This window comes from Borostomias antarcticus (assembly GCF_949987555.1).
Source record: "Borostomias antarcticus genome assembly, chromosome: 23".
Classification (NCBI taxonomy): Eukaryota; Metazoa; Chordata; class Actinopteri; order Stomiiformes; family Stomiidae; genus Borostomias; species Borostomias antarcticus.
Genome location: NC_140256.1, coordinates 823,750 through 847,318, shown reverse-complemented (window position 1 = coordinate 847,318; position 23,569 = coordinate 823,750). Strand labels below are relative to the sequence as shown.

The 23,569-nt window shown below is 48.6% G+C and overlaps 2 protein-coding genes across 2 annotated transcripts in view; both read right to left on the bottom strand.

Moving 5' to 3' along the window:
* Window positions 1-8,041, bottom strand: part of hmcn2 (hemicentin 2) — a gene marked incomplete at both ends in the record, with an annotated part of 57,889 nt that extends 49,848 nt beyond the window's left edge. Inside the window, 4 exon segments of the mRNA XM_084457375.1 lie at window positions 3,972-4,094; window positions 5,740-5,898; window positions 6,150-6,220; window positions 7,783-8,041. Coding sequence (XP_084313501.1) covers window positions 3,972-4,094; window positions 5,740-5,898; window positions 6,150-6,220; window positions 7,783-8,041 — 612 coding nt within the window.
* A 2,604-nt stretch (window positions 8,042-10,645) lies between these two features.
* LOC311324711 (neuronal calcium sensor 1-like) lies at window positions 10,646-22,138 on the bottom strand. Its single transcript, XM_084457273.1, has 8 exons — window positions 22,027-22,138; window positions 19,218-19,242; window positions 14,323-14,461; window positions 13,369-13,447; window positions 12,724-12,812; window positions 12,570-12,647; window positions 11,864-11,970; window positions 10,646-10,842 (listed from the first exon to the last, which is right to left on the bottom strand). Exons 1-7 carry the CDS (start codon window positions 22,088-22,090, stop codon window positions 11,872-11,874), a joined length of 573 nt encoding a protein of 190 aa, XP_084313399.1. The 5' UTR covers window positions 22,091-22,138; the 3' UTR covers window positions 10,646-10,842; window positions 11,864-11,871.
* Window positions 22,139-23,569: the final 1,431 nt, after the last annotated feature.

Sequence of the window (23,569 nt, the reverse complement as noted above, 5' to 3'; positions counted from 1 at the left end):
TGGGCCGTTCTTTCATCGCTGAAGTCGGCCTCCCGGGATCCTCCACAAACCAGAGGGATAAAGAAACGTCTCGCCTGTCTGAGGAAGATAACAGAGAGTTTTCTGGGTCCCCAGGGGAGCGAGTCTCAGACAGTCCTCCTCCACCCTCTGACTCACGGACCCGCAGAGGAGTCTGCCGGGGACAGGTGTGTGTGTGTGTGTGTGTGTGTGTGTGTGTGTGTGTGTGTGTGTGTGTGTGTGTGGGGACGGCTGATGTGTTAGTCATTCTATTCTCCATTGTGAACCGGTCCACTGTGCAGAATCAATTAAGGGCAGAAAAGGCTCAGCGATGTCCTTTGTGCATCGGTCTAAACCTGGGATTAAAATAGCGTCTGTTCACCAGGAGGAGTGAGGAGTAGAGGAGGGGAGGAAGGGAGGAGAGGGAGGAGGGGAGGAAGGGAGGAGATGGAGGAGATGGAGGAGATGGAGGAGGGGAGGAGATGGAGGAGATGGAGGAGATGGAGGAGGGGAGGAGATGGAGGAGGGGAGGAGATGGAGGAGGGGAGGAGATGGAGGAGGAGGAGATGGAGGAGATGGAGGAGAGGAGGAGATGGAGGAGGGGAGGAGATGGAGGAGGGGAGGAGTGGAGGAGATGGAGGAGATGGAGGAGGGGAGGAGATGGAGGAGAGGAGGAGATGGAGGAGATGGAGGAGATGGAGGAGATGGCAGAGAGGAGGAGATGGAGGAGGGGAGGAGATGGAGGAGAGGAGGAGATGGAGGAGATGGAGGAGATGGAGGAGGGGAGGAGTGGAGGAGATGGAGGAGGGGAGGAGATGGAGGAGGGGAGGAGAGGGAGGAGATGGAGGAGATGGAGGAGATGGCAGAGTGGAGGAGAGGGCAGCGTGGCGGCAGCCGTCTGTAATGAGGGTCATTATCTACCTTTCAGCAAAGACGATGGCTAAAGCTGATATAGTCGCGCCATTAAACCCCAACAATTCCACAAGCAATCACCTCTCTGAGTATGGAGACTTTCTCCCTGAGAGACGATAATAGTGAAATATTAGACGTATAGAATTGCAGTGTAAACATGGTCTCAACCCCCGAGCTGAGAGCTCTTTGCTGGTAATGATAGACGTCTGTTCCCTTCTTCTGAAGAGGAGAAGAAGCTCGAGACCAGAGAGTTACATCGTAGCTGGGTCTCATTTCGGTGACCAGAGCCTTTTTTCAAAGACTTAACAACCGCAGTTGTCTTATTGGTTTTGACCTCATAATTATGAGTTCAGACATTATGTGTGCATTGCGTCCATAATAAATAAATAAAAAACTGAAAGTGCTGCTTCAGTGGACCCTCTGAGGAATGAGCTTAGTTCAACATTAATATAATAATAACATCTTAATATGTTTTGGAATAACAGGGAAAATTGGAGTGAACAAAGTCTTTGATAATTTAATTAGCAGGCCGAGGCGCTCTGTGCATCGGGCCCACTGGGTGCTGACAGCAGCTGGTTCCTCTAACAGTTTACAACTGGAAACAGCTGTAATGTCTGCCACATGTGCAGGAAACCGCTCAGGAGTGACCTACATCTGCCTCCAGCCAGTGTCTATTTCACCCCCACATCAGGGAGGAGCGCACATCAATCTGCCCCCGGCCTCGGACAAAAGGACAAGACGCAGCGAGGTGGAACCTCCTCTGTTTGCGGGCCGAGCCGCGTCTCTCTGGGAACGCTGACCCAGCCTCCCTCGCTGGGCCGTGGGCCGGGGGAGGCCAGAGGATCCACGGGTCTTTGAAACCTCATCCGCCGTGTCTCGGCCGAACAGTCACTAGGCGCCGTGTCAGGAAGACGCATCTCTGCTGTTCTGGGAACCCTAAAGGGATTGTGGGTAATGGAGGGGGATGTCCTGGCTTGCTCTCTTCAGAACACAGATTGTTGGGGTCCTCGAGGTCTCCTCGCAGCGTTTGAACCGGCCAACCGACACGGTGAGTGATGGGTTCTTCCATCACGGTGTAGACGGTGAGGCCGCAGACCGCCTCGCGGATAGGGGTCGGCGTACCCCAGAGCCGGGGTTACAAGCCTCACACCACCACCATCAGCGGGGAGATGGGCTGCCAGGAACCAGGCTATTAGGGCAAATCAATCCCAGATGGACCCCTTTCTTCCTCTCAGTGGAAATACCCAAACACCTGCCTTGTCTTCCCCCCTGACATCAGTAGAGGGTGGTTCCTGCGCCTGACTAGCTACAGAGCCTGGCTTTGTTCACCAGCCTAAGGAGGAACATGACAGAGGATACAGGTTAATATGATTTCATTTCCTGTTGCCTTCACTCACTACTGTGTCTATCTGATGTGAAACCATTAGGGAAATGTCACCCTCGGTCGTTAAAGAAGTCTGTCCACTTCAGTAAAGCGAGAGAAAAAAAAACAGTAAGACAAACATGCGTGAGCTGAGCTGCCAGGGCGACCAGATGTTCCGGCGGCAGTGACCCATGACCTCATAACCTGCCTCCATATCATCCGTTGTGAGACGACGGGCTGACGTAACAGCAGACTTCCTCCGTGGCGGATTAGAGTCTGGAAGCTGGCTCGGTTTGGCCAGGTCAGCAGTACTGAGAGAAGTGGGATGGCCTTCATCACCAGTCAGACCCACATCCAAGCTAAAGAAGCACATTAGTGTTTTTTCCTGCCCCAGGGTCTGTTGGCAGGTCTATTGATTACAACATGTCAGAATTAGCCTGTCAGGAGAGTCACACACACAGCGCTCACAATGGGCTGTTGTGTGTGGACTTGGACCCAGATCCTCAGGGCAGCTGTGCTGGGGAGAGCGAAGCCATGACATATCATATCCTGGGATTAGAGAGTCAAATAAAGGCTCTGTTTTCTCTCCACTTCTTCCCCCGTAACCACAAAAGACTTGTGTTTATCTGATTTGCCAGCACTTTATTAAACACACATTAAGAGAGAAGATTTCAGCTCGATTTGTGGTTCTCTGGGCTATTTTTAAGGATTAAGAGATTGACATTAATTCATTATAAGAACAGGCCACTGAGGAGTTGAAATCACAATTGTTTTGAATGTGGCTGAATTACAGTTATCCTCAATGTGTATCCAAGTAAAACGAGTCGACAGCTGGTCAGCAAGGCGCCAGAAAGCTATAATTTCTCTATCAAGAGTTGGGTCACTTTTAAGCACTCTAGCCTGGCCTAGCGCTGCGCTCTCTCTGGCCAGCTGGGTTTGAGGGAGGGAGGACTGGTTTCAGCTGTGGGAGCTGTTTCAGAGTGATCCCCCGGTCTCTTGCTAAGGGAGATTATTATACTGCTACAAAGACATGAAATTCAGACAGTTCTCAAAGACCGGTGGAAGTTATATGAAGTGTTAATACACCCAGATCCCCCACACACACCCCATGCACAAACACACACACACGCTTGCACAAACAAGCCCTTGAAATAAAATGTGAAATTAAGCAGACCCATGCCCACCGCACGCACATGGACACAGAGTCCCACAGTCACACACACACAATCAGCAGAGGGTTGAAGGGTTCAGTGGGGCACGGGGAACAATCACGGTTGGCCCTCAAGTGAAGCTGCCCTCTCCTCAGCCTGGATCTCCTGTGTTGACAATATACGACATGCAGGAGACCAGCGTCTATCTCAAAGGAAACTGTCTTCTTTTAAGTCTGACAGGGAGTTACTGTGGCTTGCTGACTTTGGCTTCCAGACAGCGGATACGGTTTCATGCTGCTTAACATGTAAAGAAATAGCTCAACCCTATCACACAGTTGCTGGTGCATTTACTATGCGCTTTTAAATCAACGAGGTAAGGTCATAGAAAAGAGTATATAAAAATGATACAGGATGAAAAATATCTTCAAAAGATGTTTTCCATAAGGCATTTTTCATGAGAAAAAAAAAATATATATATATATTTTTTTTTTTTTTTTTGAAACGTGTTTTCAGTTACACATCTACCTTCCTGACCTTCCTGAACTTACCTCGTTCACCTGCTGCTTGTCCAGGTGAAAGATCTGTCCAGAGGAGGTGGCAGCGATCTCCTCGTAGGCTCGGTACCCTGGCTGAGAGCGGTCACCACAGTCCCCTGTCAGCACAAACACCACCTGGGGACAGAGCCGGCAGGGTTAGCCAGGGCGGGTCCTGACTAGAATACATCCTGTTCTTCCTTAAACAACTATGTCATCCTCTCCCCTCAGAGACTCAACATGACAATAACAGTAAGTGAGAGTGAGATTCAGGAGAGTCAGTGTTTCAGTGTTCCTATGACGGTTCAGATTCAGATTCAAATTCAGATTCATCACAAGTTTATTTAATTTGTCTCTTCAACTGTCTGTCTTCCCTCTTGACTGGAAATCTGCCGTGATCTTCCCCCTCTTCAAAGGTGTCTCCGGCTCTGACCCCAACTGCAACAGACCAATTTCCATCTTGCCTTGCCTCGCCTTGCCTTGCCTATCACAGCCCCCTGAAGGTCCTTGATGACATCATCACTGCTTTAGGCAAGCACATCTGTATAGCTGCTTTTATTGACTTAGCCAAGGCTTTTGACTCAGTCAATCACAACATCCTTGTGTATATGCTCTCCAGCATCGGCCTGACCACTACTTGTTGCAACTGGTTTGCCAGCTACCTTGCTAACTGTGTCCAGCAGGTGAAGACTGGTAACATTCTGTCGGAACCACTTACTCTAAAGGGATGCCTCAAGGCTCCATCTTGGGCCCAACCTTGTTCTCCATCTACATCAATGATGTGGCCAACGCTGCTGGCAGTTCCCGGATACATCTGTATGCTGACGACACCATCTTATACTCAGCTGGCACTTCTCTCCACTCTGCGGCATCCACTCCCCAACTTAGTATCACCTCTATCAAGTAATCTTTTCATAACCTTCATTTACTCCTAAACTCTAAACCCCCCAAGATCTACTGCACCGACGGCTCTGAATTAGAGTTTGTCTTGTCCTATAAGTACCTGGGCCTCTGACTGGACTCATCTTTTTCTTTCACGACTCACATCAATAACCTTCAGGCCAAAGTCAAAGCTAGAATGGGCTTCCTGTTTCACAGCAAGGCCTCCTTCACGCATTATTCCACTAAACACTCTCATGAAGACAACCATACTTCCTATGCTGGACTACGACAACATCATCTATAAAATGGCATCAGAGTGCCCTTAGGAAACTTGACACGCTCCACCACTCAGCCATTCGCTTTGCCACTGGTGCACCTTCACTACTCACCACAACTGTGACCTCTATAGACTGGCTCTTCACACCAGACGGCTTCTTCACTTGCTTCAATTAATTTATCAAACAATTCTGGGAAAATGACCTCTCTACCTGACATCTCTCCTTCAGGTCTCTCACAGTGATGACCAGTTAAGGTCTAGTGATTTCAGGCTCACCATCACAAAAGCCTGCATTGCTTTTTGGCCGCTGCAGCAAACGGCTGGAACACTAAAACTCACTGCATTCACATCACTTCATCATAGTTGATCTGTTGTTATTTGTATTTATCATTGTTGTCTTTGCTGTTCTCATGTATTGTACAGTATGTATTGTTCTGTGTTGACCTTGTGTATTTCTCTATGTCTGTATGTATTTATTCTCGCCGGGGCCTCTTGGCCAGGTCATCACTGAAAATAAGAATTGGTTCTCAGTTGATTTTATCTGGTTAAATAAAGGTCAAATTAAAGAAGATTCCGGAGATTCAGAAGCGCTCAGATAGGCTCTTCCCTGGCGGGTTCCTGTACCTGGGACTGGCGGAGCTGCACCAGCTGGAGAACGTCCCGTTTGAGCCGGTAGTCCTTGGCCCTGGCGTCGGTGAACACGTAGATGAAGGAACCCGGCAGCGAGACCTCCAGGGCCTTCTTTATGGCGCCGATGCTCATCTCCGGACAGTCCCCTCCGCCCTGAGGGAACACGCACAACATAAGCCCATCCAACAGCATCGCTGAGGCCCACACTGGGAATACCTCATCATCAATCCTCGTCTGGAGCAGGAACCATGTGGTCTATGGAAGGAGTCCTAATTGATCTAGAGACCAGAGTGTAGATCATTCCTCATAGTCTACATTCACATGTACATTCCATCCCGCTGTCTTCCTCTGTGGTTGTGAAGCCCAGTAGTAGAGTTAACGCTGGCGGGTGATCTGGTACACACCTGGACAAACAGATCCTGCAGATCCTGCTGGAACTTCATGGGGTCCGTGGTGATGGAGACTGGGCCGATGTCTAAACATTGTGTGGGTGGTAGAAACAGTTAATCAAAGAACAATCGCCTGAGATAAAAGTTGATTAGTCTGAAACAAGACTTTGGGGTCTTTTAATAATGTAAAATGTAATTGTTTTTGAATAAGTGAGGTTGTTCCTTCTTGTTTTTCTCTCCACCCCTGGGCTTAGCCAATACAACACACTGAAACCCAGGCTCGGTTGTTTTCACACCTCAGCAGTTTGGTGTCGGTCAACATGGAGACACAGGCAAACACTACTAAACATTACACCACAGACCCTCAACACTTATCTATCATTCCCACAGAGCACATTCCCCATAGCTTCCACACCCTCTACGGGAAATATCAATCAGACATCTCCCATGGATGCCAGACTCTGTGTGACAGTTTTAGAATGGACCTAGTGGAATGGCTATAATGCCCACGGTGACATCCTCATCCTCGTTAGCTGTGTTTAATACGTCTCTCCTCGGCGCTCTCCTGGCATGGCGTCTCTCTCAGGCTCCTCTCACACTGCTGGGAGCTGACACTTACTTGGACTCCTCCAGGAGCTGATAGATGGTCCAGTGTGAATTAACCAAAACATAGAGAACATATTGTTTGAGGTATAGACTAGCAGGCTGAACACATACAGCAGTCCTTCACTGTAGTGCCACTGGGGTCCTTAAAATGGGGGTGGGCCAGTGTGTGTGTGTGTGTGTGTGTGTGTTTGTGTGTGTGTGTGTGTGTCTCTGTGTGTGTGTGTCTCTGTGTGTGTGTCTGTGTGTGTGTTTGAACGAGTAAGACCAACGGTATTTAAACTGCATGGCTTGCCTCATTAAACATACTGTATATTTTTGCCATTAATAAGATGTGAAAAGATGCTCACTGTTCTCTCTCTCTCTCTCTCTAGTTCTCTCCTTTCTTCCAATATACGTCTTTTCTTTAGTCGAGAGCCTGTAAAAGACGGTCACCGCGCGTCTCAGTCGGTTACCCAGTCTCCTTGCGATCTCAGATGTTTACAAGGAGCTCAAGGGCAACAGCATGTTAAACACAGACAGAATGCCCCAACCCCCCAGCAGGGTCAGGGACTGGGGCTGCTAGGCTTTCCGGAGGGCTGGATGGGGGTGATTGGGGTAATTACAGACAACCAGACAGCATATGCTTCTCATCAGAGCGCAAACACCCTCCCCCCATTATAGCACTCTTAGTTTCAGCTTTCCCAGGGGGTAGAAGAGGCTTACCTGCTGCCACATCCCCCACCGCTACACGCATAATCGTTTATGAATGAATATCATTGTTATTGACATGCATACTTTTTATTTTTTAACAAAGAGGGGACATTTTTTTAATGTGTTTTCCAACCCTATAACATTGAGTGAAGCAAGAAGACGTCCTTGTGCATGTAGGCTACGTGACGTTTCACATTAAACGATTGATTGGCAATTTGGAACACAATTGATAACAAAATATGAGATCTTACATAGGCTATTGTTTTTCTGGGATTGTAATCTCGTTACAAAATAGGCAGTAGACGTGTTGTGTTAACGTTGTAAGATAACCACGTTTGTGTGTTTAGCCTACCTGGGTCATGAAATGGGACAAGGACAAAGTTTTTGATGGGTCTGGTCCTCCGGCTGAGGGTTTTCTCCAGGATCCGGGACGCGCCATCTATCACCTGTTTGAGGTCGTCGTACATAGAGCCGGTCACATCGAACACAAAGGCCAGGGTTGAGGCGCTGTCACCGGGCTCAACATCCTCCTCGGACCCGGGGGTCGCCAGGACCCTCTGCGCGCTGAGAAAGAGCGCCAAGGCGAGGAGCTTCAACACAACACCGCTCATCCTAACACTCTCGCATCTGGATTCTTGAGCAAATGGATAAAACGAATTGTGATCCAAACGATAGCTGTAATTATGACTGCTGAAGACAGACGTCTAAAGACAAATTAAATACCTAATCTAAACGGACTAGAACAGCTGGATCTTTTGGAGATGATGTGCTCGTATTTCCAGAGTTACATCCGTCAGCAGAAGTTGGACTGAAGCAAGACTTCCCTGGAGGAATGGTTCGCTCGTTCCAGGCGGGGGCGGAGATGGTGTTAAAGGGGTCCCGGACAACAACCTGATTTCTGTGTGTAACCTGACCCGACTGTGACTTCCACCCCTCCTAACCCCAGCCCACATGCATGGCTGCTTGTTCTTTCGGTTTGAGACCGTGTGCGCGATCAGACGCAACTACTTTACGCACTTTATAACCTGTGTAGTTGAGTAGTTGTGTTGTGTAGAGAGAAGTTCTGGGCATGAGTCAAGAACATTATTTCGGTTTTACAAATAGCCATCGTTTAAATATTCAGCTGGCACACATCTAATTTTATACATGGTCGCTAACGCTCCTAACCCCCTGGTTTATGATGAATGGGGTGGGTTGACACGGGCCAGAGAAATGACCATGTTTCTTCAGGGAAAGTTCACAGGAAGCCTGGATCCTTCTCATCAGATTATAGATCCAGATCCAATCAAATATTACCGTTACATGCAGGACCAGACATGATTTATCTCATTTCTGTTTTCATGGAGCAGAAATCCGAAATGCACAAGAGAAGGCATATGAAAAAGTGGACCCTAGGCATAAGGAAGGTACAATAAATGGCCTAGAATCTGAATCTTTCGACCACAAAGCTGTGGCACATAACTCTACACGCTTGCCTTTCACATTTGTCCTAATGGCTCTGGTTATATCTCCCACAGCAACACAGGAGGAGAGGAATGAACAGGAATGCAGTTCTGGGCCGAGTAATGGTCCAATTGAACTGATAGAAGTTAAGTATCATGAATAGCCGGATACCCAGAGAGCAGGTTGGGCTGCATCAGAGAATGATCCATTCAGCTCTTTAAAGGACGCCTTTCACTGGATGAACATCTGAAAAAGACACCATACTAAATGGTACAGTGATTACATTACAAACTCAGTTCAAATACATTTTTCATCAAACAATGGAAAAAAAATCAACACTGAAAAAAGTTTGCTAGTCTCCTACGTGCTTTGATCTTAGTAGTAGATTATCAAATTGACATTTGGGAAAGAGGCAGATAATTTCAATGACACTTCATGTAAATAGTAACCACTTAAAAGTATGTTTTATTCAGCGCTCTATCAAGGGGAAATGGCAAATGCACCGAGCTTCCTCACGTACCTACACAAGCTTCCTCACGTACCTACACAAGCTTCCTCACGTACCTACACAAGCTTCCTCACGTACCTACACAAGCCTCCTCACGTACCTACACAAGCTTCCTCACGTACCTACACAAGCTTCCTCACGTACCTACACAAGCTTCCTCACGTACCTACACAAGCCTCCTCACGTACCTACACAAGCTTCCTCACGTACCTACACAAGCTTCCTCACGTCCCTGCACAAGCTTCCTCACGTACCTACACAAGCTTCCTCACGCACCTACACAAGCTTCCTCACGTACCTACACAAGCTTCCTCACGTACCTACACAAGCTTCCTCACGTACCTACACAAGCCTCCTCACGTACCTACACAAGAGGACCTGGCAAATGATGCTTGAACTGAAATGACCTAAACTCAAAGAAGCGGGCATCATCACATGCTGGGCCCTCGCTTTTGTTTGCCACATAGGGCCGACACAAAGACGACAGCCGCAAGCACACAGCTCACAAAAACTTTACAATGACAATCTATCTGTTTGTGTCTCGATGACAGGGCTTTGTGTGCCACGGTGGGGAGGAACATGCGCTCAAAGGAACTAATGAGCCTCAATTCAGATATGGCAATTGTAGGAATTGCAGTGCGCTGCTGTCAGACCATTCAGGAAGTGGGCTTGAGACTCTGCCAGGAGCTCACTGGGGCTGATGGGTAGGGAACACAATAGAACTCACATACCACACACATAATACACCAGTTCATACCCACAGCCCTGCCCCATCCACTTCCCCTCACAGTCTAAGAGTGATCTTCTGAACAGCGTAGCAGCAATTACCTCACTCTCAAAAGACGAGGGGGGGGAAGTTAACATTAAAACAATTCTCATCTGAATTATCGAGCTTCATTTGAGTTGATGAACACGTCCAAATGCAGAAAAGCAGATATTACAAGCATATTCATATGATGTCATATAATGTGCTGTACATACACAACATGTTCTTCACACTTGCAAAGTATAACCAGTCCCTTCCATCCTGCTGCATCGCAGGCAGATATGAGGCAGCGCATCCATCACGTCTGTTTAGTTGAGACCCACGGCAGCGACGCTCAGGGGAGCAGAGATCCACACACACATTCCACAACTCTCTCTGAAGCAGCACTGGTCCACGGTAAAACCATCAGCCTTGCTTGCTGGTATTTTCCAGAGAGGTCCACAGACACGCTGCAGTCGTAGTTCAAGCGGTGACACGGCGGAGCGTGCGTGGGAGTCGAGCGCTCGTTCTGTCTCCTTCATGTTTTATGAGCTGTTTGAAATGCTTGGTGAAGATGAGGATGAGCATTTGAGGACAAGAAAGGTCATGCAAGGTCTTCGCTCCCCCCCGTCCAATCAGCCGGGCAGGGCGGAGGAGGCGGGGTCTCCACTTCCTGTTACAGGTGTGATGCTGCAGGGCCACACCCATCTGGGAAACTGTAATCAAAAATCAGGATTGAATTAATTATTGCAAAGAGTCACTCAAACATTAAAATCCCCTATTGGCATGAGGGAACTGCAAATGCATACATTAAATGCACTGCTATTGAAAACACAACAGACACCCATATCAGCTCAGTAGATGATGTGTAAACCAGACACATGTTGGGCAGGATGCCAGCAGCATGCAGTAATGTTCGCTGGAGAGCCTGAGAGGGCCGTGACAGAACCCTCTCTCCTCCGAGCCCTGCAATCAGCCTGGGGACATGAATAATTCATGAGGACAAATTGGGAGCCGGGACAATGGCCTCTCCGGATTGTTCTAAGCACCCACGCTGCTCTGCGCTCAACATCTCATATTTGAGAAGGAAAAACATTGATGTGTGTGATTATACCGTTGATAGTCTGCAATAGAGTATGAAAAACAGCACTGTGAATGTGGTACAGAGGTCTTTGTGAGGATATGAATTTTTTAAATCACACAACAGAACAGAGATGGCTTCAATTAGAGGCAGTTCTTTCCTTGTTTCCCACATGCAACGGAACGCTCCTCCTAAACACAGATGCTAACTAGCTAGCGAAACGCAAATGACTGCAGCGGTCAGAAGACAGACATGAAACAATGGCTGTCCCCATAGAGCTACAAATAGGGCACATATGTGGCGCCGTTTTCCCAGAATGCCCTGTGGGATCCCAGATGACAGTACTGATGATGATATTAGGGGGTTGAATACTTCATGCTTCCTACAGGACAGCAGAGTCGCAGGCTCAAAACTCACTTCTTCAAGAAGCACAACCACAATCCTCCCTCTTAAGCACCTATTGTATTTGAGATTGCTATTCTTGCACTTTGCCTTCAGCACTAGATTATGCTCTTAGAAAGGAGATGCACTTGTGAGTTCTGGCCAGTAGTAGCACATTGACTTTTCCTACGTTAAATGCAATTTATTGTTAGTCGCTTTGGATAAAAGCGTCTGCTAAATGACTGTGATGTAATGTTCAGTACTCCTCAACCCACCTGCAGCTCTAGACCAGCCCGTCATAGAGAGAGAGAGCCTGAACGATGGAGGGGTCGGCCTTCGAACCCTCCTGGAACTCCTGCAGGGTCAGCTTCCCGTCCGAGTTCTGAAATATAAACATCATGAGGTGAGAGGCCTTAGAGATGAGATGAGATGCACAGATGAGATGAGACGCCAGAGAACTGCGGCTATTCTCACAGAATAAGATGATATTACTGTGTGTCACCAGCAGGGGGCAAAAATGACAAACGAGTGAGTATCAGACTTGTTCTCCGGTTTGGCTGCTCTGGTTCAGTCCGCCCCCTGTCCTCTGCTCATATAAATGACTGAGCACCGATGCGCTCTATAGCTAGTACCACAGGCCCACCTAGTCCCACCTAGTCCCACAGGCCCACCTAGTCCCACAGGCCCACCTAGTCCCACAGGCCCACCTAGTCCCACAGGCCCACTTAGTCCCACGGGCCCACCAGACCAGCTCTGCTGGTCCGCTCTGCTGGTTGGGTGGGGGGGGGGGTTTGTAGACTGCAGGCAAGGCAGCATTTAGTGACGCTAGGATGCCTGCATGCAGCTAACAGGTCTACGCTCTACACTGCCTGCATTCCTGCGCATGGAAGGAGGAGGTGAGATCAGTGCTTCTCAGATGTGCTGCTCGTCGCTGGAACAGACGTGCTAATGACTTCAGAGCTGAGAAAGGGGCGTGTCTACCTTGTCCATCATGGCAAAGATGCGATCCACTCGTTTCTCAGGCGTGTTCTCATCCTCTGGGAGCTCCACTGTGTTCCCCTGAAACGGATCCCAGACTTCAGAGAACGTCTTCCAATATAACACAATAAAAAAACTAACAATTTCAACAACTCACCACCATCTGATAAATAGCATCCACAATGTTCAACATCTCATCTCGTGTGATGTAGCCATCGTTGTCGAGGTCATACAATTTAAATGCCCCTGTGAAGACAGGAGAACAGTTATAAACCAAGGTGTATAGCTCTGGGTCATAGCTGTGTCTGATCCAAACCTAAAGGTCTCGCTCCTCGTCGTCCCTAAATCTAGGCCAAAGCACAGGGGGGGCCGAGCCTTGGCCGTCGTTCCCCCCAAACTCTGGAACTAGCTGCCCCCCCCCCCCCCCCACATTAGGCCCCAATGCTTCCAGTGTTTAAGTCCCGCCTACAAACACATTTGTTTTCCCTGGCGTTTCAAAGTATCAGAGTAGCTCTTTATTATCCTTCATTATGCTTCTATTGTGCTATTGTGTTGTCTGCTGTGTTTTTGTAATGGAAAGCACTTTGGTGAACTCGTGTTGTTTTAAATGTGCTCTATAAATAAAGTTGGATTGATTGAATAAAGCTGTTTTCTTGAGAGTCTCCTATTCGTTACAGTCCTCTGTGAGCCGACTGAGCTCTTTGTTGTGTTTATGCGTCACATTGAGACCCAAATCATGTCATTCAAGTGTCAAAGTGTCTCCAAGGGGTCAGTGCCTAGGGGTAAGAGGTCACCTCCTTACATCTGAGCTTCTCGTCAAGGGTCCCTCGCGAGGTCACCGACAGGGCCTGAATGAACTCTGAGAACTCGATGCGTCCGTCCTGCAGGGTGACAAACACACACACACACACACGCACACACACACACACACACACACACACACACACACACACACACACACACACACACACACACACACACACACACACACACACACACACAGGATGAACATCGACCTTCCTTCAACGGTACACTGGCTCTCAAACTGTGTTCTGCTGGAAAGAGGGGTAGACTCTCTCTCCCAGCACCTGGCTCTCTCCTGAGCTCTCTCTCTATCGGTGTGGAGAGTGGTGCATCCTGGGAAAACCAGCACACTGACAGCGTGGTGCGAACGCAGACCCACAGTATTGAACCGTTCAGGAGGCCTCATCTTCCCTATCCCAGCCCTGCTGAGCCCCAGAAGGAGGGTGATTAACGCTGGTCTCCCATGCAGGGCGATGCTATCTCTACCAGCCGTCTGCCCAGCCGGCCGTCGTAAAACAGACACGGCTGAGAAACTGCACTGTTTACACAAAGGAGGGGGGGTTAAGACAGAGGCATTCTCAAACTAACTGCACAAAATGAAGCTCATAAATAAACATCAGAAACAGTGTGTGTGTGATCTTCAGAGCCCAAGCGCCTCGGGCACTGAGCCACAAGCGGTCGCTGACGATAGCGCTTGAATAGTTCCAGCTAGAGACCTTTTTCAATGAAAAGAGCTTTTCTCCTGCAGCGACTGACCTCTGATTACAGAGCGACTCTCCTGACCTCCCGGCACCACAGACTGAACACGGTTAATTATCAACTCTACTGTGTTGTGTTGTGTAGTGGAAACAGTATGACCATAAAGGCAATGTAGCACATGCACAAAACAGCTGGTCTGTTGAATATAGAGGAATATAACAGGCCTATAATATAGTATTATATATAATAATACCTTGTTTTCATCAAAGACGTTGAAGACGAAAGAAGCAAACTTGGTGGGGTCTCCCGAAGGGAAGAACTGCTTGTAGATCTTTTGGAAGCCCAGAGAGTCCAGCTGTCCGCTGGGGCAGTCTTTGATGAAACCCTTGTACCTGAGAGGATGAGACGAGGAGAGAACTCATCACAACGAACCCGCCGAAGGGGATTCATTCATTATTAATGTTACTGGATAATATTAGCATAATCTGTTTAATCTCTGCCAATCAGTTGCTAATCTACACAGCTGTGGAGGCAGTTCTACACAAGCAGGTCGTGTTAATCGGGTTTAGAAGAGTGCTTTATTAACCTTCTGAATGTGTTAGGAAGTTAATCAATCATTTTGTGTTAGTGGGTCAAATTTGACCCATGATTTAACTCAGCCAGAAAAAAAACTCCAAAACAATAATTATAATCCAGTTTTTTGTTGATGCCTGATACTGTAACTAACGTATCATGCATGCATCACCATGCGACGCTGCATGCCATGCGATGCTGCATGCCATGCTATCAACAGCTAATGATCTCTGCCTGGGTCATTTGACCCATAACCACAACACCACAAATGTAAACGTTTTTATTTACAAACCTTCAGAATTGACAAAAATGGTGACAATTGGTTTTGTTGTGCCTCTATGTTTTTGAGGATACACAGTATAATGAAGCCTTGTTCCAATAATAAAAAGATGCTATTTATTAGATATATTAACTTAAAACGGGATCACGAGTGAAACTTAATGAATAGATTCAACCCTGAAGCTAGTCTGTGTGTCTCGTTAGTAGATTCCCCTAATCCAATAGACAGAGGGAATTTAATTTAAATCAAATGACTTTGTCTTCCTTTGATAATGAGCATAACTGATAGATGAATGTGAGCTTCATCTAGCCTCAATAGATCCATAGTGTCCATAGTTCTGCACACAGTATCAGTCAGGTCTAAATATAGAACTGGTTCTCATGCACAATTTCAAGCCCAGTCAGTCAGAATTAGGCAGTGTGTCTGTGTGACTCAGTAGAGCTCAGCTCTGTCCAATCACACGCCCGTGATGCTCTGTACAGGGGCGCGGGGGGGTGCGGGGGGGGGCGCGGGGGGGCACGAGACAGGAGGAGAGATAAAGAGTTAGTGGAGGTGATACCAGAGAAGAACTCTCTCTCAAGCCTGTCTTGCATCTCTAAATGGTGAGATGAAACAGTGCAGGGTTCTTCATCACTCTAACGTGCACGTCTGTGGAGTTTGAACCAGAGTAAATCAGTGGTCAGAGATGAGATCTCCTGGGGGATCTGTCCCATGTCCCTCTGGTCCACCAAACGCTGCTCTCTTAAAGGGACACTACACTCAAAATGTTATTGTTTTGTTTCCCAGCATCAATTTTCAGATTTTTCAATATTCTTCTACTTTAACATGTATACTATCACTATATTATCAGAGAAATGGCGAGACTTTAAAAATTAAAAACTGATATTTTTCAAATTGTTATACCTGTGAAATAAACATATGAATTCATAATATTATCTTATCTTTATCTTTTAAAGATAAAGAAAATTTTCAATTAAAAAAAAAAAAAAAAATTCTTTAAAGTTTTTTCAGTACCTGACGTCACTCCGTACCTGCTATCTCAACTTCCAGGGCAGGTGCATTCACTAAACTTTACATACTGATTCTCAGATGTATCCTGCAAATATTTACAGAAGGAATTGTGAATATCTTGTTGTCTTTTTATTTTAGGTTGCATTTCCTGTCAAAAAATATGCCCAAAATGTATTTTTAATGGGTGTATGCAGTATCTTTTCAAGATCTTTTGAAAATAAGCTTGTATTCACAAACCCCTCTGTAAATATCTACACTTTTAGTATATTGTGAAAACAAAAGTAAAACTTTAAGCCTGACTTTTCCATTGTTTAGATAGTAGGTACTAAAATATATGTAAATATACGCATATTTAATTAGTTATTGCCTAATTTGCATACTTTAACTCTCAAAAGTGTAATACAAAAAATGTTTCTCTTGATGTGAAGATTAAACAGGTACAAATTAATGAGGATATCTTTAAAGGAAAAAAAATCCTGTTCAACTGTAGAGACTAGAGGCTGGGCTATCGGCCTCTCACTCAGAGACTAGAGGCTGGGCTATCGGCCTCTCACTCAGAGACTAGAGGCTGGGCTATCGGCCTCTCACTCACACACTGGAGGCGGGGCTATCAGCCTCTCACTCAGGAGGCTGGGCCATCAGCCTCTCACTCACACACTGGAGGCTGGGTCATCGGCCTCTCACTCAGACTCTGGAGGCTGGGCCATCGGCCTCTCACTCTGGAGGCTGGGCTATCGGCCTCTCACTCAGACTCTGGCTCGTCCCTCTCAAACTCACGCTGCTGATCTGCTGGACAGATCAAGCACAGCCTCGCTATCATGGCCAGGAGCGAGGCCGCTCTGACCCAGAGCGCTGAGTCAGCGAGTAGAGATGGGCAGCTGAGACTCATTTGCATATCTGGAGAGTGAGGGAAATGAAAACCCAGTCCAGGACAATGAGGAATTACATCCAACTCCCGTTCAAAGGGCAGAACATTCATGAATGATTCAAAGCATGGCACATTGCACACAGTCTTTCGTGATTCATGAGTCTTGGACATAAGCAGACACATGCCGGGCCGCTTTCCCAGCATGCATCTGTCAGGTGAGGTGCCGCAGTGTGGGCGTGGCTGTTCTCTCCTGCTCCTGTCCAGTTGCCAGGGACCATTTCGCCCACGCTTACTCGCTCACGTCCTGGTTATTAATTACCCTCTTGCTGAACGCGGCACACTAAAGACATTTCCTCCAAACATCCAAACAGAATAACACCTTCCATTCAGGACCCAGTCGTGTATCTCCACCCCTCCTACTTCCTCAGTGTGCCTGCGCTCTTATCACCCACCATCTGGAGTTCCCCTTGGACACATCTCTGTCCTTCTGAGCGGTCAACCCTGTTCCATCGCCACTGATCGTCCAGTGAGGAGTTACGCAAAGTTTTTTTTTTTTTTGTCGAAGACCGAGGCCGTGTGAACTGGCTGGAAGGTCAGGGGGGTGATTCTGCTCCGGTGCCCCCAGACAGACAGGCAGCCCCAGAGAGAGGCCGGCCCCGGCCCCAGACAGACAGGCAGCCCCAGAGAGAGGCTGGCCCCGGCCCCAGAGAGAGGCCGGCCCCGGCCCCAGAGAGAGGCCAGCCCCAGACCCCAGAGAGAGGCCAGCCCCAGACCCCAGAGAGAGGCCAGCCCCAGACCCCAGAGAGAGGCCAGGCCAGTCCTGCCCAGCGCTGGCCACTGCAGGACGGGGATGTCCAGTGACTCTGTCCCCCTCTGTGTGAGGGGGGGGGGGGGCTCAACGCGCGTCATGGCCGAGGCTGACGTAACAGAGAGGGAGGGGGTGCCCAGCTATCTGATCAATAGGCTTCTTGCAAGCAGTTTACTGAGAAAAAAAGAACTAAATGATTTTGTAGTGTTAAATGAGGAGCAGTAGCAGCTGATACATCCTGCCTGAGGGCATCTAGTGTTTAAGTGTGCTCGTAGAGTGTGTGTGTGTGTGTGTGTGTGTGTGTGTGTGTGTGTGTGTGTGTGTGTGTGTGTGTGTGTGTGTGTGTGTGTGCGTGTGTGTGTGTGTGTGTGTGTGTGTGTGAAGGGTGAAGAGCTCTTTACACTTCACTACCTTTCGCTATCAGAGTTCCCTGTGGTAAACAGCGAGAAGGTTGGGGAGGGCAGGCTTCATGAAGATGTTTGTATCTGGGTTACTAGCTTCTCTCGGTGTCAGTGTGATCAAGCTAGTCTGCTATTCTCAGAGCTCACCTGGTCACTGTGCGTGAGAAGAGCCCCTGCCTCAACCAGAATAAAGAACCAAATCCACGTAAATATATTTGAGTCAAGGATCTCAGAAGCGATGACCCTGGCGTCAAAGATCTGCCGAATGAGGAAGCAGTCGCATGAACACACCGCCTGCTGCCTCCTTAACGACCTGCCCCGTCTGCCTCCATAATGACCTGCCCTGTCTGCCTCCATAACGACCTGCCCTGTCTGCCTCCATAACGACCTGCCCTGTCTGCCTCCATAACGACCTGCCCCGTCTGCCTCCATAACGACCTGCCCCATCTGCCTCCATAACGACCTGCCCCGTCTGCCTCCATAACGACCTGCCCTGTCTGCCTCCATAACGACCTGCCCTGTCTGCCTCCATAACGACCTGCCCTGTCTGCCTCCATAACGACCTGCCCTGTCTGCCTCCATAACGACCTGCCCTGTCTGCCTCCATAACGACCTGCCCCGTCTGCCTCCATAACGACCTGCCCCGTCTACCTCCATAACGACCTGCCTCTATAACGACCTGCCTCCATAACGACCTGCCTCTATAACGACCTGCCTCCATAACGACCTGCCCCGTCTGCCTCCATAACGACCTGCCCCGTCTGCCTCCATAACGACCTGCCCTGTCTGCCTCCATAACGACCTGCCCCCACGCTTCCAAACCTGCCCCCACGGTTCCAAACCTGCCCCCACGCTTCCAAACCTGCCCCCACGCTTCCAAACCTGCCCCCACGCTTCCAAACCTGCCCCCACGGTTCCAAACCTGCCCCCACGCTTCCAAACCTGCCCCCACGCTTCCAAACCTGCCCCCACGCTTCCAAACCTGCCCCCACGGTTCCAAACCTGCCCCCACGCTTCCAAACCTGCCCCCACGCTTCCAAACCTGCCCCCACGGTTCCAAACCTGCCCCCACGGTTCCAAACCTGCCCCCACGGTTCCTCTGCGGAGGGGGCCAGCGTTGTCATGGCATACTGCTCTAACTATTAGTAAAAGCCTTGTTTAAGAGGGGGGGGGGACTGTGATTAAATGTGATGCAGGGCCTACTTACCACTGTTGGACTTCTTTCTCCGTGACTGAAAAAGAAAAACAAGTGAACAGATTTAGTAAAGAGACTCAGAGGAACACTGAGGAACATGTTACGCTAGGCTAAATGAATGAGATTAAGGGGTGAATTTACAAAACAAATTCACAAACCTTGTTGTTCACAAAGCACTTGCAAAGGGCGAAACACGGTGCTAACTGCGTTGCCATGTGCGCCAGGACAAGAAATAGTGTCTCTGTGCATCTGCTATCATCGGGTATTTAAATGAGTAATATGCACATTTGACAGAGAATCTGCCCCCTTCTATGCCAATGAGCCTCATTGCAAAAACAGCCCAATTCACAAAGATTTGCGCTAATTGCCACAAGCAGTTATAGTGAAATGATTTGCGTCTTCAGAGAGTTGGTGGTATTTGAAGCGCATTGATAAGGCCGGCGTTTCCAGTGACCATGGCAGCAGTGATTGCATCCAGGAGAAGGCATTGTAGGAACGTAATCACCTCAGTGAAGGAGCCTACAGTTCCAGTTCGCGCTCAGAAAATGGAACCTTTCTTTTTCTGCCTGCCGTTGTCATTGCTGTTGCATGAGCACTCAGCTGCAACACGCTAGAATGTCGTTAGCGCAATATCTTTAGTGAACAGGTTGTTAAGACGGATTGGTGCTATTAGCGTCCATTCTTTTTGAATTGTTAAGCTTGCATTCCATTCAACATGTGATATTGTCTCATCCTATCCTGATCCTTATTGGGACAGGAGGGCCTCCATCCTGTCACAGTCACACCCTACTGGGTTCTGATCATCTAAGACTACAGATTGAATCAGTTCATGATGTAGGCCTAGCCTAGCCTTGGGCCTAGCCTAGCCTTGGGCCTAGCCTAGCCTTGGGCCTAGCCTAGCCTTGGGCAGTAACTAAGTCTTCCTTGTACAGAGAATGTGGAGACTATGAAAGACTAAGACTAAGCTCACGTTTTATTTGCATGGGCTACATGTGTGAATCCCTCTCTCGCTTTGCTGAGATCAGCATGTTAGAGACACCTGCATCATGTGACCACTCACTCATTCTCTCAGAATCAAACCAGCGACTGTCAGTCAAAGCCAATCTACCATTAAATTGTCCTCAAAAGTCAGGAGGTTTACCATCAAAAAACGGAGGCAATTCACCACCATGGCTAAGATTCAATCAAGTTTTACAGCGCAACTCAGGCAGAGGCAATGGACAGTAACACAATCAGCATCTGAGGAGGAGCGCTGGGTTCGTATCCCAGCTCTGCCCTGCAGGGCCTGCACGCTCGCATCCAGCTGTCACTATCAGCCTCGTCACTGGGTCTGATGAAGTGTCAATCGAGAATGAGTCAAACTACTGGGATGAGGTTGATGAAAGCCATTACTGATGTAGGCTTGATCTCCTACGGAAGGATGCTTCATCAGAGCTGTAGTATTCATATTTGAAAGCCTAGCCTATATAACATTGGCACACAAAAAATATGGCTATAACCTAAGCTACAGCTTTCCTGAACTCTGCCTGGCAGTAACACCAGGGAGACGTCGTGAGTGCCCAGCAGTCTATAAAAAGCTCCTCGCAGGAGAGGGGGAGCGAGGGAGCAATCGAAAGACGAGGCCTCAGGAGAAAGGGAGAAAGAAAAAAAGGGTTTTAAGTGAAATGGGAGTCGGATAAGACGGGAGAGGATCCATCTGAGAAAAGTGTATTAGAGCCTAATTATTATTCCATTCCCTACTCAAAGAGGACAATTAGGGGAAAGAGAGTGAGAGAGAGAGAGAGAGAGAGAGAGAGAGAGGGAGAGAGAGGGAGAGAGAGAGAGAGAGAGAGAGAGAGAGAGAGAGTGCTCGCATGTCAGAGAGAGAGAGAGAGATCAGTTAAGGGGTAGCTGGTGAAGGATAACAGCATACAGCCGATCACAGCCTAGCTAACCCTAGCCCTGGTCATCCCAGCCTAGCTAACCCTAGCCCTGGTCATCCCAGCCTAGCTGACCCTAACCCTGGTCATCCCAGCCTAGCTGACCCTAACCCTGGTCATCCCAGCCTAGCTGACCCTAGCCCTGGTCATCCCAGCCTAGCTAACCCTAGCCCTGGTCATCCCAGCCTAGCTAACCCTAGCCCTGGTCATCCCAGCCTAGCTGACATTAACCCTGGTCATCCCAGCCTAGCTGACCCTAACCCTGGTCATCCCAGCCTAGCTAACCCTAGCCCTGGTCATCCCAGCCTAGCTGAGCCTAACCCTGGTCATCCCAGCCTAGCTTACCCTAACCCTGGTCATCCCAGCACAAAGCCCAATCTTCATCCATAGCAATTTCCTGCCACTTCAGCCTCACACCGCTGTGGCGAATAGAAACACAGCAAACAAAAAAACACCGTAATTAGCCCACCCCCAATCCCCCCCCCCCCCCCCCCCCCCCATGAGTAATGGCTGTAGCCCTTCTATCTACTACAGTATCCAGGGCAATCCACCTGCCCAAGTCTGCCCTATCTGCATATTCATACACTAGATGTCTGATCTGCAGGGGGGTGATTTGGAGACGCTCGTTAGTTCTCCACCAGACCTGAACTAATCACATTGTTACACTATAAAGATTTTCCATACAAACAGCCAGCCTCCCGGAGGGGGCAGTTAGTCATAATTGTAGAATTGTTTCAGGAAATGGAAGGAGTCAGGCCTGGAAGCACCGTCTATACTGGCAACGTTACATGAGACTAAACATGAAATGAAAAGTGCATCATCAGAAATGTACTGGTCCAGCAGTGTGTCTCTCTCAGCCTAAAGAGAGAGCAGTCGCAGGTGGAGAGACAGGTGTTACTCACAGTAGGTCTTCCTGGTCAGTTCCTCCACCACCTCTTGTTTGAGCTTGCTGTTTGATTTACCCATGGTGGTTGGTATCTCTCGTCAGTCCTCACACTCCTGCACGCCTCCCTCTCCACCTGGGCACACAAAGCCCCCCGGGTTACCAAGAGCCCAGCCTCCTCTTCTGCAAAACACACGCAACACACGGGCCAGCGAGGTAAGAGCTGCGATTAAGACACTGCAATGACAGAAAAGTCCCTTTGGCAGTCAATAGAACTCCATTTCACATGCATCAATCTAGCGTCCAGTGTTGTCCGTGTCCAGTGTGGATGTGATGGTCATGGTACGGTCAGGGTACGGTCAGACTGCCCTCTCTCTCCCGACGGACAGCTGAACGCAGGCGTCTGGGTGCTTAGCAGGACGCGCTGGCGAGTCTCTGAGACCTCCCCTCTCTCCAGACGGCTCCGTGGGCGAGAGCAAGCGGCATTGTGATGCGTTGCTACCTTCATCCTTGGTTACGAGTCACTCAGTATCTAGGTCTGAGCGCGCTCGGTCGTTCAACGCTCCTCTACCCCTCCTCCTCCTCTCTCTCTCTCTCTCTCTCTCTCTCTCTCTCTCTCTCTCTCTCACCACTGTGTTATTTAGCACTGGGTAACATTAGAGGAGAACCCCCCCCTCGACGGTTGAGATAATTATCATGGGGGGTCAACTAAAATACATGAAGAGCTTGCCTCAGATGAACTCTTATGTCAGCTGCATGCGCACCCCTGGCTTGAGCTCATGCAAGAGACAAAGTGTGAAGTCAGAAGGTCTGGAAGTGCTAACTGCTGTTTAAAATACAATCAAACAGAGTTGTTCTACCTGTTTACAGGCAAAGGGATAGAGACTTTATAGAGAGACTGTGCTTTTTTCCTCCCCCATTCTGACATCTAATTGGAGCTCCTGGCCTCCCAGTGGTAATGACTTCCGCCTCTCACTGGACAGGACATGGAGGATAATGGCATTTCTCTTGTCTCATGCCTGAGGTGGTCATTCATTGCCACAGCAACTGGGTGGGCAGAATCAAGCCTGTGGCGACACATTTCCTCCGCCTTGCGCGACACACGGGCAATCAACACGTAGTGTTTGCTCAGCCTCCTCCTCCTGTCTGCTATCAGAGGCTGTGGGAACACACCCCGGGTCACCAGCCTGTCACCTGCATGTCACCAGCCTGTCACTTAGGTGGGGAAATCAACGTTAATCTCATCTCACGCGCTCCACATCAGCACCACCACGAGGGCTTGTCTGGGTAAACATGAAGTCACTTCATTTTTCATTTTGGTGGTAATTCAAACGTGACATTTATCTTCTTGCCGTCTACGTGGCAGCACGTTTCTTTCCAACTTGTCTAACGTGTTTACTAACTGCCAGCCTGTCCGGGTCCTGGGCAGGGAGCATGGAGGTATAATAATAATAATAATAAGGTAGAGAGTGGCCGTGTCCGAAATGCATACTACCTGCTACTTGCTATATAGTAGGCACTATATAGTAGGCATACTACATACTATATAGTACCTACTATAT

Excerpts from the sequence above, each read along its gene's own strand:
- LOC311324711 (XM_084457273.1), bottom strand. The coding sequence starts at position 22,090 with ATGGGTAAATCAAACAGCAAGCTCAAACAAGAGGTGGTGGAGGAACTG. Across the intron at positions 14,462-19,217 it reads GAGAAAGAAGTCCAACAGTG|GTACAAGGGTTTCATCAAAG; the intron begins GTAAGTAGGCCC and ends TCATCCTCTCAG. Across the intron at positions 11,971-12,569 it reads TCTTTGCCATGATGGACAAG|AACTCGGACGGGAAGCTGAC; the intron begins GTAGACACGCCC and ends TTTATATTTCAG.